This window comes from Nipponia nippon, unplaced genomic scaffold (genome assembly GCF_047370975.1).
Source record: "Nipponia nippon isolate SJK-2023a ecotype South Korea unplaced genomic scaffold, ASM4737097v1 scaffold_9, whole genome shotgun sequence".
NCBI lineage: Eukaryota > Metazoa > Chordata > Aves > Pelecaniformes > Threskiornithidae > Nipponia > Nipponia nippon.
The window spans coordinates 41,044,991-41,057,380 of NW_028262413.1; the positions used below are offsets into that span (position 1 = coordinate 41,044,991).

The 12,390-nt window shown below is 46.7% G+C and overlaps 1 protein-coding gene across 5 annotated transcripts in view; it reads left to right on the plus strand.

Annotated features, from left to right (window-relative positions):
* NTRK3 (neurotrophic receptor tyrosine kinase 3) overlaps positions 1-12,390 on the plus strand; it is a 231,968-nt gene that overhangs the window by 186,270 nt on the left and 33,308 nt on the right. For 4 of the 5 annotated variants that reach the window (XM_009470065.2, XM_087743749.1, XM_087743748.1 and 1 more), the window contains one exon: positions 10,138-10,212. The exons of the other annotated variant lie outside the window; for it this stretch is intronic. In XM_009470065.2, the coding sequence (XP_009468340.1) occupies positions 10,138-10,212 (75 nt within the window). The remainder of the gene's footprint in view (positions 1-10,137; positions 10,213-12,390) is intronic. 5 annotated transcript variants of the gene reach the window in all.

Below are 12,390 nucleotides of genomic sequence, written 5' to 3' on the forward strand. Positions count from 1 at the left end.
CATGCTATCTCGTGCAGTGTTGTAAGGCTTTTCTAGTGGACTTTTCTCTGCTAACACAAATTGCCATGAGTGACCAAAGCAAGAACTAGTTATCACCTGTTTACGAGACCAAGAGCTTAGCTTCAGACCAGCACAGCCATTTGTTCTTAGTTGATTTTCTTTTCTCTCTTTTCACTGACTTTTGGTACTTTTAAAACTCTTGATCAGTAAGTCCATGCTCTGCATGCATGGAGAGCTTTTCCTGTTACAGTCCAAAGAGGGGTCCTAGCAAATTACGGTTTTGATTGCCCATATTTGCATTGGTGGCGTGAGAGGCAGAGACTTTACATGACTTGCCCAAGGCCAAAGCAGGATTCAATGACAGAGCTGGGAAGCCCATCCAGGCCATATATTCCCCCCAGCAATGAGCAGAAGTCTGGGAGCCAAGTGTTCTTCATCCTTTCTCCAGCCACAGCCCAGCCACACTTCTCCCAGCATATGAGAAGAACCCAGATAGGTTCTTTTCTCAATCTCCTTCTCTAATCACTGCCTTGTGGGACATGTTTACCAGGAGAGCACATGGAGCCGATCTCGTTATTCACCATTTTGGTGCACTCACAGTTATGTGACAGTCTCTGTGCTTCCCCATCCACCACTCTCTCGTACCCATCCTCTCCTCTCCCTCTGCCTTTGCACAGCACCACTGCATCCATTCTCTGCAAGAAATTGTGTGAGCCTTGCTGTCTCTGAAATAGGAAATCTATTTGGTTTCTATGTGGAAACCTGCACTTCTAAGTTCCCTATGAACAAGAATAGTCAACCCTTTGAACAGAAACTTGGTTGTGACACTAATGAAGCCACATGGGACTCATGTGAATTGACTGTATTAGACTTGACTTCAACTCTGGTAAGAAGCAGCATTCATTTTCTCCTGCAAATGTAGGTGAGAAAAACAACATGGTTTCACAACAGTTGTGCATTTGTGCTCTATCTTGCTCAGAATTTTAATTCCTAACATCCCTTGCATGAAAACTGGCCCTTCAAGGCTCCTGAGGCAATCCTTTTGAGTGAACAGACCTATCATAAAATCCACCAAGGTACCTCAAGTGAGGGCTTTTGACTGAATACAGACAGAGAGCAAATGAGCTCAAGTGTGAGAACAAAACTGCTCCTGGGTATCACCTATGGAAGGTGGAGATGTGGCTGAAGAGCTGAACTGTGAACTCTTTGGTGCTGTCCCTGATCATATCTACAACCTGCCTGGTGATATTCCCAAGTCTGATTCTCAGTGTTTGTGCACAGCAGCTCTCCCCTGTCAACAGCCTGCCATTCCCACCAGTAGGACCTGGAGTAAAGTTCTGCTTCAGGTGGTTTCTGGAAAATATTGCTTGGTGTGTCCAAGCTGCAGCCGAGGGAGAACACGGTAATTTGTCATTTTCTGGGAACACGGTGAAGGATTCCACCTCGAAGCTGATGTAAAGTGACAGGTCTGGAGCTCTCTGCAAGCAGACTCACTTCAGTCCACTGGGTCCCCGTGTTTGATCCTGCTCAGGCCCCATGAGCACAGATAACTGGGCACGTGGATATATGAGTGTGTTCCAGGCTGAGGATTAGCTCCTAGCCATTTCCTTTCTTTCCCTTCTTTAATCTTTTAAAACAAAGAAAGAACACCATCTGGCTCCTGCATTTGTGGGATGCAAAAGTGCTTTAACAAAGGTGAACTGCTTAATTTCCTGTTACACATTTGGATACAGAAAACAAACATTTGCGTAACAAAAACAGCAGAGAGGCTTGTTTCCCCTCTCCCGCATGGCTCTCCATGTTCTGCCTGAAGACAGATGCGTCCTTTTCCTTGTGCACCACAGAGGGATCCCGTCAGCTGGTGCCTTTAAACCTTCTTTCAACAAGGCAGGATGGAGAGAAGATGGTTGTGGAGGTGTAGGTGGTGGGGAGAGGTGAAACAACATCTGATTAGAAAGTGGAAGAAAGTCGAGGGACTGGGGAGACAGGGAGAAGTAGCCCAGCATCTGTGTGAAGAGTAAAGGCGGGGATGCTGAAGAAGCATTTCTGTGATGTGTTGTGTAATGTGCTGTGCAATCTTTGGTGTGGGTCTCTGTGGGAAGGCAGGATGGAATATATCCATATTGGAGAGAAAAAATTTGGGCGGATTTCGTTTTCCGTGTTGTTTTCTTTAAAAAAATATGTGAGTAGGTGATTTTTTTAGCTATGACTCAGGACTGTGACAGCAGGTGGTGGGACGCTGCAGGTCAGGGACGTTGTGCCTCAGCCAAGCTGAGTGTGGCATGGAGACTGCAGCAAGTCAGGCACATGGTGCCTGCCCAGCACTGCCTGGGGAGCTGGAGGCTGTCATGGAGGCTGGGGGGTTTGTCCAGAGCTGGGGGCATCACCAGGGCTGGGCTTAGGACCCCCAGCTGCTCTTTCACCCAGCAGACTGGGGTTTGGTTGCTCCCAGAGCCCTTCTGTGGCTCTGAACTCACTTGTGCTCCAGTAAAATCCAGAACTTTTTCCTTTCTTCCCCCAAAATGTGTAATTCAATTCCCAGCAAAACCATGTGGCAGCTGCCCATGGAAAGGGCAGTATTTCTTCATCTTTAGAAGAGAATACAGTTTTAAATTGTAGTCAACGGTCCTTAATAACTTCCAAGGTAATGTCCTGACATGGGTGGAAACCCAGCAGTGAAGACACATGTCAAGTAGAGGAAGGATTTATGTAGGCATTAAACCACATTAAGACATCCCTCTGTCCAGGTCTCCTATGTCCTACCCTTCTGGCATCCTGCCTAAATCCTGGGCTGGGCTTGAAACCTCTAGGGGACTTAGCTCCATCCTTTCCCAGAGGCCTGTCCTGAGTGTACTCCTGGTCACAGTTCATCATGCAGAGGACACCTGCTTGTCAAAAAAAAGACACGTGCAGGATTTGCAAAGGGCTCTGAAAATATGTTTCTATTTCTAGCAATACAGAGCTAAACATAATAACAAAAAACGCTCCCTGCTTCTGTGTCCTCACCACTCTGGAGCATTGTTTGGATTTGGGAGAGACAAGGTTTGCAGGAAGAAGTAATATCTTTTATTAGAACTTATGATATTGTTGGAGGGGAAAAAAAGAATGAATTTTAGATACACAAACCCTCTCTGAGCTCTTTTTTTTTTTTTTTTTTTCAGTAGTATCAGTTGGTTTAATAAAAGATTAATATCTCTTCCTATGAACCTTGGCTCTCACATCCTTAGACCATCAGAACCAAAACAACGTTTCTGCTATGACTTTGGCCTTAGGTCAGTGTTCTTTAAAAAGTCTAGGATCCCTCTGGCAGATGCTTCCTCCTCTGAAGCATGAAGGTTCACTCTGTAAACATTTTCTTTCTTCTCTTTCTTTAAAATGGCTAGAGAAAAAGTCATATTTTTTATAATTTTCAGTACCCATTGTCAGGTTGCTTCCTGATGACCATTTCCCATCTAGACCATCTCTTACTTTTTAGTTCTTCTCCTCTGGAGTTCAAAATTGGTTTTTTTCTCCTGTGTACAGTCAGTTATTTTTCCAGTGTAGTTTTCACACAAGTAATAGATCACCAAGGTTTAGCAGCTGCCCGGGTCATGCTCCTTTGGAGACTCATTCAGCGTGGTAGATAAGCCTAATAGACAAGCCTTACATTGAAAGTAAATTTAGTCTGACCCTCACTTTCCTAGATAGAGGGTCCCTAAATGATCACCCCATGATTGAATGGTGCTCTGTTCCCACCAGCTTGGAACTCACTGCAGAGGTTTAGCTGTACTCTCCCACTGGCATTTTGTGTGCATACTTGCCAGGGCTCCTTAATGCCCATGTGTATCCTTCACCTGCTTTTGTGTCCCCTGATGCTCTCTTTGTTGCTTTGCTGTCCATCTCATGCAGCATGTTTACAGCATGGGAGATCAAGCCTAGCAGAGGGAAATTGCTGCCCAGCCCTGTTAGCACCAGGAAGGAGCCCTGCAATGAGTGTGGTAGGGCTCTGCACCATCACCTGTGAAGGGGAATGCTAACAGGCAGAGGGGAGGAAAACTCCCTCTGAATTTCTATCTGGGATATGGTACTGACTCACTTTGGGGAAAAGAAAAAAAGCTGCCACTCTCAGATTTTACTGTAGACCTGGTGTAGACTGGCAGGATTAGTCAGCTCCGGACAGAGAGTGAGCCAGGTTCCGTGCACCCAGACAGTGTGCTCAGGCTCCGTTTCAATGTCGTTGGGTGGGGGAAAGCAAGTTCAGTCCCTGGCTGTGCTGACTGTTGTGTGTAATCTTGTGTAGATAGTACGATGTGTGTGCCACATTCAGCTTCCGACATCAGTACCATTTCCAACACCTAAGTGCTGTGCGGGAGCTAAGCAGCTGAGCATCGCCTTTTGTCTCTTCTACCCCTTCTCTGAGGTGAAAAATATAATGTGCTGCTCTCTCCATCCTTTCTTCCAGGGTGTTGGGAAGGTTTCATATCTGTAAATATATGTTGCACTAAGGAAAGGACTTAGAAGTGAAAAGTACTTTAATTTTCTCCTGTATTAAGTGGGATCATGGAGAATATGTCTTGCTTTGTCATACCTACATAAGTAAGGACAGGAAAGTCTCATAGTGACCTGGAAAACCCTAGTACTGATACAGAGGGGCCAGCCAGGCAGAGCCATAGTCTTGCTATATGCAGGAGCCTGTGTCTGCTGTTCAAAGTATTACATGCCCTTCTCAGCATCTGTTTACCCCACGTGTTCCATCACCCCAACCCCTGATTTGTTATTTCTTTCCTTGTTTTCATTGCCGTTGTTCCCCCTAGATGACACCTCTATGCCCCATTAGGTGTGGACGGCTCATGCCATGGTGCCTCACAACTGCCCTGACTGGTGCTTTGCGGACAAAAGAACCAATTTCCCCCTAACTTGCAGTAGGGATGGAAACGGGAGGTGAAGGAACTGCTGAATGTGGGTGCATGGGTTAAGCGTCTCTGTGCCTGTCCTGGTGTGTTCTGCATGCAGGAAAAGTCAGTGTGGTATTGAACGTGCTGGTCTTTGATATCTCTGTGGCTCCTATAAAAACCTCTGCAAATTGAATTCATGACACAGTTCCTTATCTCCTGAAAGGAAAATGTAACAGCATCATCTTGTGTTTTAGCCAGACATTTTTCCTCAACACTTCCCCATTTCTACACTGAGGGAAAAACAAATGTTGAGTCTTTTTTTTCCTCTTCTTCCTCCTGTTTGAAACATTAAGAGCTCTTCACACAAAGCAGCTCAAGTGCAGAGGAATTAATTGGGGAAATTAGGTTGTGTTGTATTTCTGGCATTTTCTCAGAAATGGTAATTGCCCTAATTCTCCACCCTGCCAAGACCTCCACCCGCACCCTGTTTCCCCCCTCCCCTTTTCCTCACTGTCTACCTGTCTTTCTCCTGCCTGAGTTGCTGTTTTCATGCTGTTGCCATTTATTTCATTTCAGTAATGAGAGGGATGTGGCAGGTGAAGAGCTCTTACAATCTGGTGACATCTTTGAAGCACAGGCACAAAAGAGCAGTTTGTTTTTTGGGAAATAAAAACTCCCTGCTATGGTACTTGACCTCCACGCTCACCTCTTCTCCTGCTTGGGATATGTTGCAGCTGCATTGCAAGTCATTTGGCTCAGATTTTTTGTTTAATATAGTCTCAATATTCACCCAAACACTGACCTCCATGCTTAACTCCTCCATGTTCCCTCCAAACCACCCAAACCCTCACACACTTACTGAGAGCTAATCAAACTTACGATCTTTCAATCAAAGCTCAGGCTCATTCCCAGACGTTTGAATTGAGGCTTTTGCTTTCTCCCAAGCATTGGACTGAGCTCCAGAGAGCTGGGAGTTCAAAGCCTTTCAGTTTAGCTTCCTGATGTTTTTTAACTCCTGACCTTCCATTTGCAGAGATCATAGATGTAGTCAAATAGGAAGGAATTGTTTGTTGTCCAGTACTTCCTGACCTAAAAGACCTGGCAGGTTCAGATCCAAGAGAGACGCTACAGTGGATAGTAAAGTGGTGGGACTCCTTGTCTCAGGAGATGGTAGGTGCCAAGAGCTGAGAAGGGTTGAAAAAGTGACTGAAAAGACTTGTAGAAGGTTAAGTATTCTATCAGGGGCTGTCAAACACAAAATACCTCTCCTGTTTCAGGAAATCCCTGTACCACTGATTATTGAGGACTGGAAGATATTGTGGGACATATGCTGTGGGTTCTTCTGTTTCCATACTCTCCTCTATGCATCTCTGGATGAGGTCAGGGTCCCAGCTGCCTGGACTTTGGCTGCTCTTAAAAGCTGTCCAGGCTGATCTCTGCTTTAATGGGAGCTGGGGAGAGAGCTGGGAGTAACAAATCAAATGCTGGACCCAGCTGAGGGGTAGTGACACTGTCCCCAAGAAGTCAGAGACTGAGTTCAATTCAGAAAGCTGGGATTGTTTCTCCACATAGCCAAACTACCCAAGCCTGTTCACCTCTGCTGTGAAAACTTGAGACAGCAAGTTTCCTATAGGGATTTCAAGAGCCCTTTCCTTCAAAGCAATTCCCTTCCCATAGAACTTAACTAGGGAAGGCAGGACTCTCTTCCATTTTCAGTGTTCCCTGGGTGCAGCCAACAGATCCAGAAAGGGTGATCCCCACCCGTCCTTGAGTAGTTTTTTCCTCCCATTGACTGTGAAACTGTTTTTTTCCCCTGATTTAATTTGTATTGTCCAAGTGTGGTTCCCAGTCACCTGCTAGAGGCTGCATGCATGCAATGTGCTCCCTTCCTCCCGTGCTTCCCACTCTGAACATCCATTAGCCTGAAAGCTGTGAAATACATGGAAAAGAGCACAGTGCCTAGTTTTGAGCCAGGGAGACTCTCCCATGGTGGAGATCCAGCCAAAACATGTTCCTCTGTGGTGTCACCAGAAACAAGGATTTTGTACAGGGCAGAAGAAGGCAGAAGGTAGAGCAGAAGAAAGTGGAGAAACATATGCCAGTGAGCTTCATTATTCTAGCCCTAGCTGGACCAGAAACAGTGTGTGTCCTCCTGAGTGTATGGAAACGAACCATTCGCGCTTTGGAAGGAGCACTGCCACTTACAATCGCGGGAGACTTGGGTGTGTAAAACCCTCCCCCCTCATCTTCTCTATGTTGTTGGACCCATTTCCCCACTGCATCCCAGCTGGCCAGTGGCCTCCTCCTGCCTTCCCACCTGCAGGACCATGATCTCAGCTCTCCTTTACCATGGGGACAGCCATGAGATCACACATCAGTTGAAAAAGGTGGGGAACATCCCCAAACCTCAGTATGATCAGCAAAAGAACTGAAAGCAGAGAAGTTATAAGCCAGTTTAGTGGGAGCATGGATAAATTATGACTTGGCTTACTTTTTTTTTTTCTGATTTTTGGCATGGAGTAGTGACTTTTTGAGTGAGATAGATAGACTCAAAGGTTTTCCCCAGTTTGAAAAGCCTTGCTTCAAGACAAAATTAAGACCTCCCTAGAAAAATTAAGATGCAAATATCTTCATTGTCCTCCTTAATTAAGACATTTGCATGGAGAGAAACCATTACCTTTCTTTTTTCCTCCTGATTCCTACATGGTCAGAATTTCCACGGGCTTTCCCCCTCCTGATCCCACCCTGTTTCATAGTCCTGCCTCTCTCACAGCCACAGCGAGCTCCTTCTCTACGCCAGCTGGATGGAGAAAGCCCCTATTTGCAAGCAGCTGTCTTTAATAAACAGGCTGTTTAGGGCTAGGCTGTCAAAGAGAGCATGTTCAGTGTACAATCAAGGGGCAACGATGCACAAAATTGCACACACACACAAAATAGGAATCTTTTCTCGGTGTGTGTTGAGCTTTGAACGCTTAAGTGATTCCACCTCTCCATTTCCCATCCAATTATGTGGGCAACACATGGTAAGATTGCTAAAGGAATTAGTGAGGGAAATCTTTACACTGCCTAATCGATATTGTTCTGCTCAGTACAAGGCATCTCCCCCCCCTCTGGCCCCAGTCGTGTTCTCATTTGCCCTCTGAAAACACAAGTTCACCTCGCTATTTGGGCTGTGGTGAACAAGAGGAAAAACAGCAACATGTCTGTTGAAAATGTTCGTAGTTACAGAGTTCCTTCCTTGCATTAAAAAAAAAAAAAAAGATGTAATATAGCCCTGACAAAATGACATTTCAGGGTTTTAAAGTGGCTTCCTGTGCAGGCCAGAAAGACCTTTCCTCTGTTACAGCTATATGGCCTTACAGAAATGGCCAGCAACCTTATAAGCAAAGACATGGATGATAATTTTTCTGAGCATCACTGAGGCAAGATGCCAGATTTTATGGGCCACTAGACTGATCCAATATAGCAAATCCTGTGTTCCACTGTGGATTCTGAGACCAAATTATCAATTAATGTGAAGCATTAAAAAATCCAAATCCCTTTTAGTTCCCTGCAGTCATTAGTGACAAGATACAATATCTATAGCTCAAATGCTTTGCCAGCATCCCCTGGTAGCAAGGCAGAAACTCCACTCCTATTTTTTCCAATACATACAAGGAAAACATATGAGATCAGTGGTTTTTACAGTCAGATTCGGCTGCCTCTTCATATTTACTTAGATGGAGGAATAAATCAGGTTTGGGTTACTCTTTGGGTTAGTTATTTGTTATTGGAATAAATGCATGGTAATAGATCTGACAGAGGAAGATGTTTCTCTTTCAGCTCTGTGTTTGAGGTAGAATTTGCTTTGTTCTGCACTATATTATATTGATGTTTTTTTCCCACTGCTGGATGACTTCATTTGCTCTGCTTCTTTCCAATGTCCATACCTCTGCCACAGCTGGCTTTAGGATGCAGCTTTATGCAATAGATCTCTCTTTTCTTTTTCCCTAACTGTAACATTGTAATGCAGAGACAATTTAAACAACCATCATGAAACAATTTTCTAAGCCTTTCCCCCACCCTTTTCCTACCTCAGCTTTTTGGGAAGGGAGGTGAGTCAGTCATTCACGGGGCAATTCCCCAAGCAGAATGAGCTGTCTGCTACATTTACCAGCTCAATTTTCACCTCTGGTGCGGGGCGGGAAGGCGCCCAGGGTGATGACTAGCTGGGCACACCCTGAGGCCTTATTTTTGGTATTCCCCAGGCAGCTGTCAGCCTGAGCTCCTAAGTAGCACAGCCAGAAGTCTCCCCGCAAACCACCATGCTCACCAACTGCCTTTTTGTCTTGGGATTTTGTCTCCTTTTTGTCCCGGTGGGAACACAAACGCCTTACTAGAAAGTCAGCGGACCTTATGCTTGTCATTCACTCTTAATTTGCACGCTGAGATCCCTACCCCTTCTCCTCCCTCTCGTTCCCCAAATCCTTCCTACTTTGATACATGGGAAAAAGTATGGCTGCATTTTCTGCTCCATCATTTCACTTCCCTTGTCCCCTCCTAAGGTTCAGTTTCGCGAGTGCTGGCAGGTTTGTGGGTGATCGGAAGCTGTGGGATGAGTTTTTTTCTTCCTCTCCCAAACTGCAACAGTACTGATGGGACAAAGACTTTTGGGGAAGCATAGGATGCTGTACCAGGTTCTTCACTGGGACATCTGGCCAACGATGCCCTTAACTCTGGCTAACCCAAGCTTACTTGAATAAAGACATCAGGCCTGGGTCTTGTTCTGCTGGCAGAGCCAGATGGGTCCCTGCACTGTGCCCAGGAGGACTGGCGATGGCCAAGGAGCAGGATGCTTAAGTACCAGATGCAGAGGAACTGCTCAACCCTCCTGAAACTTCTCCTGCCAGAGAGGGACTCCGGGTCCCCAAGGGATGTGGCTTCACAGTCCAAGGAGAAATTTCAGGAAGCCAGAGCACCCTGTGACTCTCGCCCAGCACCAGTGCTGACCCCTTGCCCTCCCTCTATACTGGTGCAGGTGATGGTGTGGGGTGCAAGGTGGTGGTGACCAAGGCCAGGGGGTCTCACCTGCCCTGTGCCCTCGCAGCAAGGGTTGTGCAGTGTTGGGATGTTGTAGCCAGTGAAAGACGTACGGTTCAGTTAAAGACATACCCTTTCCCTTCTTGTCCCCTTGCTTCATCCCCCCCCATCCCTCCCTCCCTCTCTCACCCTTCCCTTCTCTTTTGTTTGTCTCCTTCCCTTGTTTTCACCCATTCACTGTCAGGAAGGGCCGCGTCCGAAGGGCCAGTTCGGCGCAGCGTGGCAGCGACAGAGACTGGCACCGCCGGCAGCTGCAACAGTGAGTGGATCTCGACCCCTGGGGCAGCTGGAAGCGGGGGACTGGTGCTGCTTGAGCATGAAATGACACGTGGGGTTGAGCGGCTTTGGGACTAGGTCGGGTCTAGTGCATTTGGAAGAGAAGGGGCTCTCGTGTGTGGTGGACACTGCATATGTTTCTACTATAGCAGCTCTGGGGTTTGTCTGTATGGTGAGATAATATGAGATGAATGCAAAAGTCCTCAGTGCAGTCTTCCTCCGTGGGTGTTCAGGCTGTGTCTGCACTAGTGGACAGTGTGGGTGGCAGCAAGTGCAGCATGGTTTGTCTCTGTGCAGCTAAACCGCTCCGTGCCTCCAAGGAGGGTGGCATTTGCACTGCTCACTGGGAACTGTCCTTGACTTGTGTTGTCCTCTCAACAGTTGTTTGGATTCTGTCAAATTGGCGTGGACTAAAACCAAACCATTAGAACAGTTGGACTGCCACATGCCAGCCCTGAAGCCTTTTGTCAGCTAGTCTAGACACAGCCTCGATGTCTGACCGGTTGGGTGTTTGCAGCCGCGATTGAGTAGATGTCAACCATCACTGCCCCATGGCTCCTCCCATCCCTTGCCCCGTGGAATGGCAGTGGGAGATCAGTGTGGGTTCGATGCTCTGGCAGTGCAAAGGAGTTTGCGTTTGCCAAGGTGGTGGCTGATGGGAACCGTGTGAGCCAGCTGAGGGCTGGTAACACCTCTGTTCACCCTGCCCTCCCTTCCACAGAGGCGAGCCATCATCCCGTTGTGCTTGCTGCATGCTGGAGCCTCTGTGTAGGGATGCTCAGCCCAGTGGGTCCCCAGCTGTCACAGAATCCCAGAAGCTACCGCCAGCAAGCTGCAAGGCTACTGGAGGTGAGCTGCAGAAGCCTGTGAGAGGGGCAAACATTGAACTTGACTGTCTTGTGTGATTTTGCTTCTGGCACACAAGGAAGTGCTCTGTTGATCCAGAAAGTTTGGGAGCCTTTGCTTGAGTCCGTTTTGGAAGTGGATTGAGCTAATCCACCCAAAGACATTGTCTGTGCAGAGCAGTTATGACCCCTCATAAGTTAAGGCAGGAAAGTGATTGCTTCCACACTTTATTTCTCAATAGCTTCCTTGTGCCAGCAAGCCCAGAGAGATGGACATAAATATTTGTAAAGTAGCCATGACTGGGACAAATTAACAGGGTCCAATTGCCCAAACCTCCCTGTGACATTGCTAGGTGAGGTGTATGCTCCTGGCCAGGTGCTGAAGGACTAGCTGTTCCACCACCCAGCCTCCTCCCAGCATCACCACCACTCCTCCTGCCCCGGCAACGACGGGGATTAAGTGGATGCCTACGTGGTGTTAAGCAGCTGAGTGGATCTTGCAAAGCCCTCCTGGGATCCGTGACGGAGCAGGGCTCTGGCAGTTCCTGGTGCCAGAATCACACAGGAGTGTGAGTTTAGATATCGCTGATTTTACAGGGGATATGTCAGTGGATAAGAAGACGTGCCACCGAAAGGTGATTTTGTTACGTTTATGCCTTTCTGAGCCAAAATTGAATTGCGGGGTGTGGATGGGAATTTAGTTCTAAGCACTGATGTAATTTTGTATCCTCAGCCCTGAAGGCAGTTTTTAAAAAATTATTTTCCCCTGTGCCCTGACACTATTTTTTTGCCTTTCAATCATGTCCTTGTGACAGAACAAATACTGGGGTTGACCTTTGCAATGTGACATAATAATATGTGACTTCTTTATAGCTCTTTTCATCCAAAATGCTTGGCACACTATGAATCTGATCCTGCAACCACTTACCACTGGGTTTAGCACTCACTGCTCCAAGCAAGCCGTGGGAAGCCAGAGGAGCACTCACACACAGAAGTGTTATACCTGGTATTATTTGCAGGATCAGGCCCTGGTGAAATGTAGCACATATCTGTGAATAGCCACATTTTGGAGAGAGAAAGCCTTGCCCTCTCATTTATGATTTTTATTCACTATCAGAGTGCCATGCCCAGCACTAACATGACAGCCTCCCCTTGGCTAAAATGTCATGGCAGGTAATGATTGAGTCATATTTATAGCTATCATCTGTGACCGTGTTGCTTTTTTTTATTATTTTTTTCCCAGCCCTGAAAGCATGCTAATTAATAAACTCCCTGTGCTTATCCTGCACCATTTGATCCTGCAGAATCACAGTGTT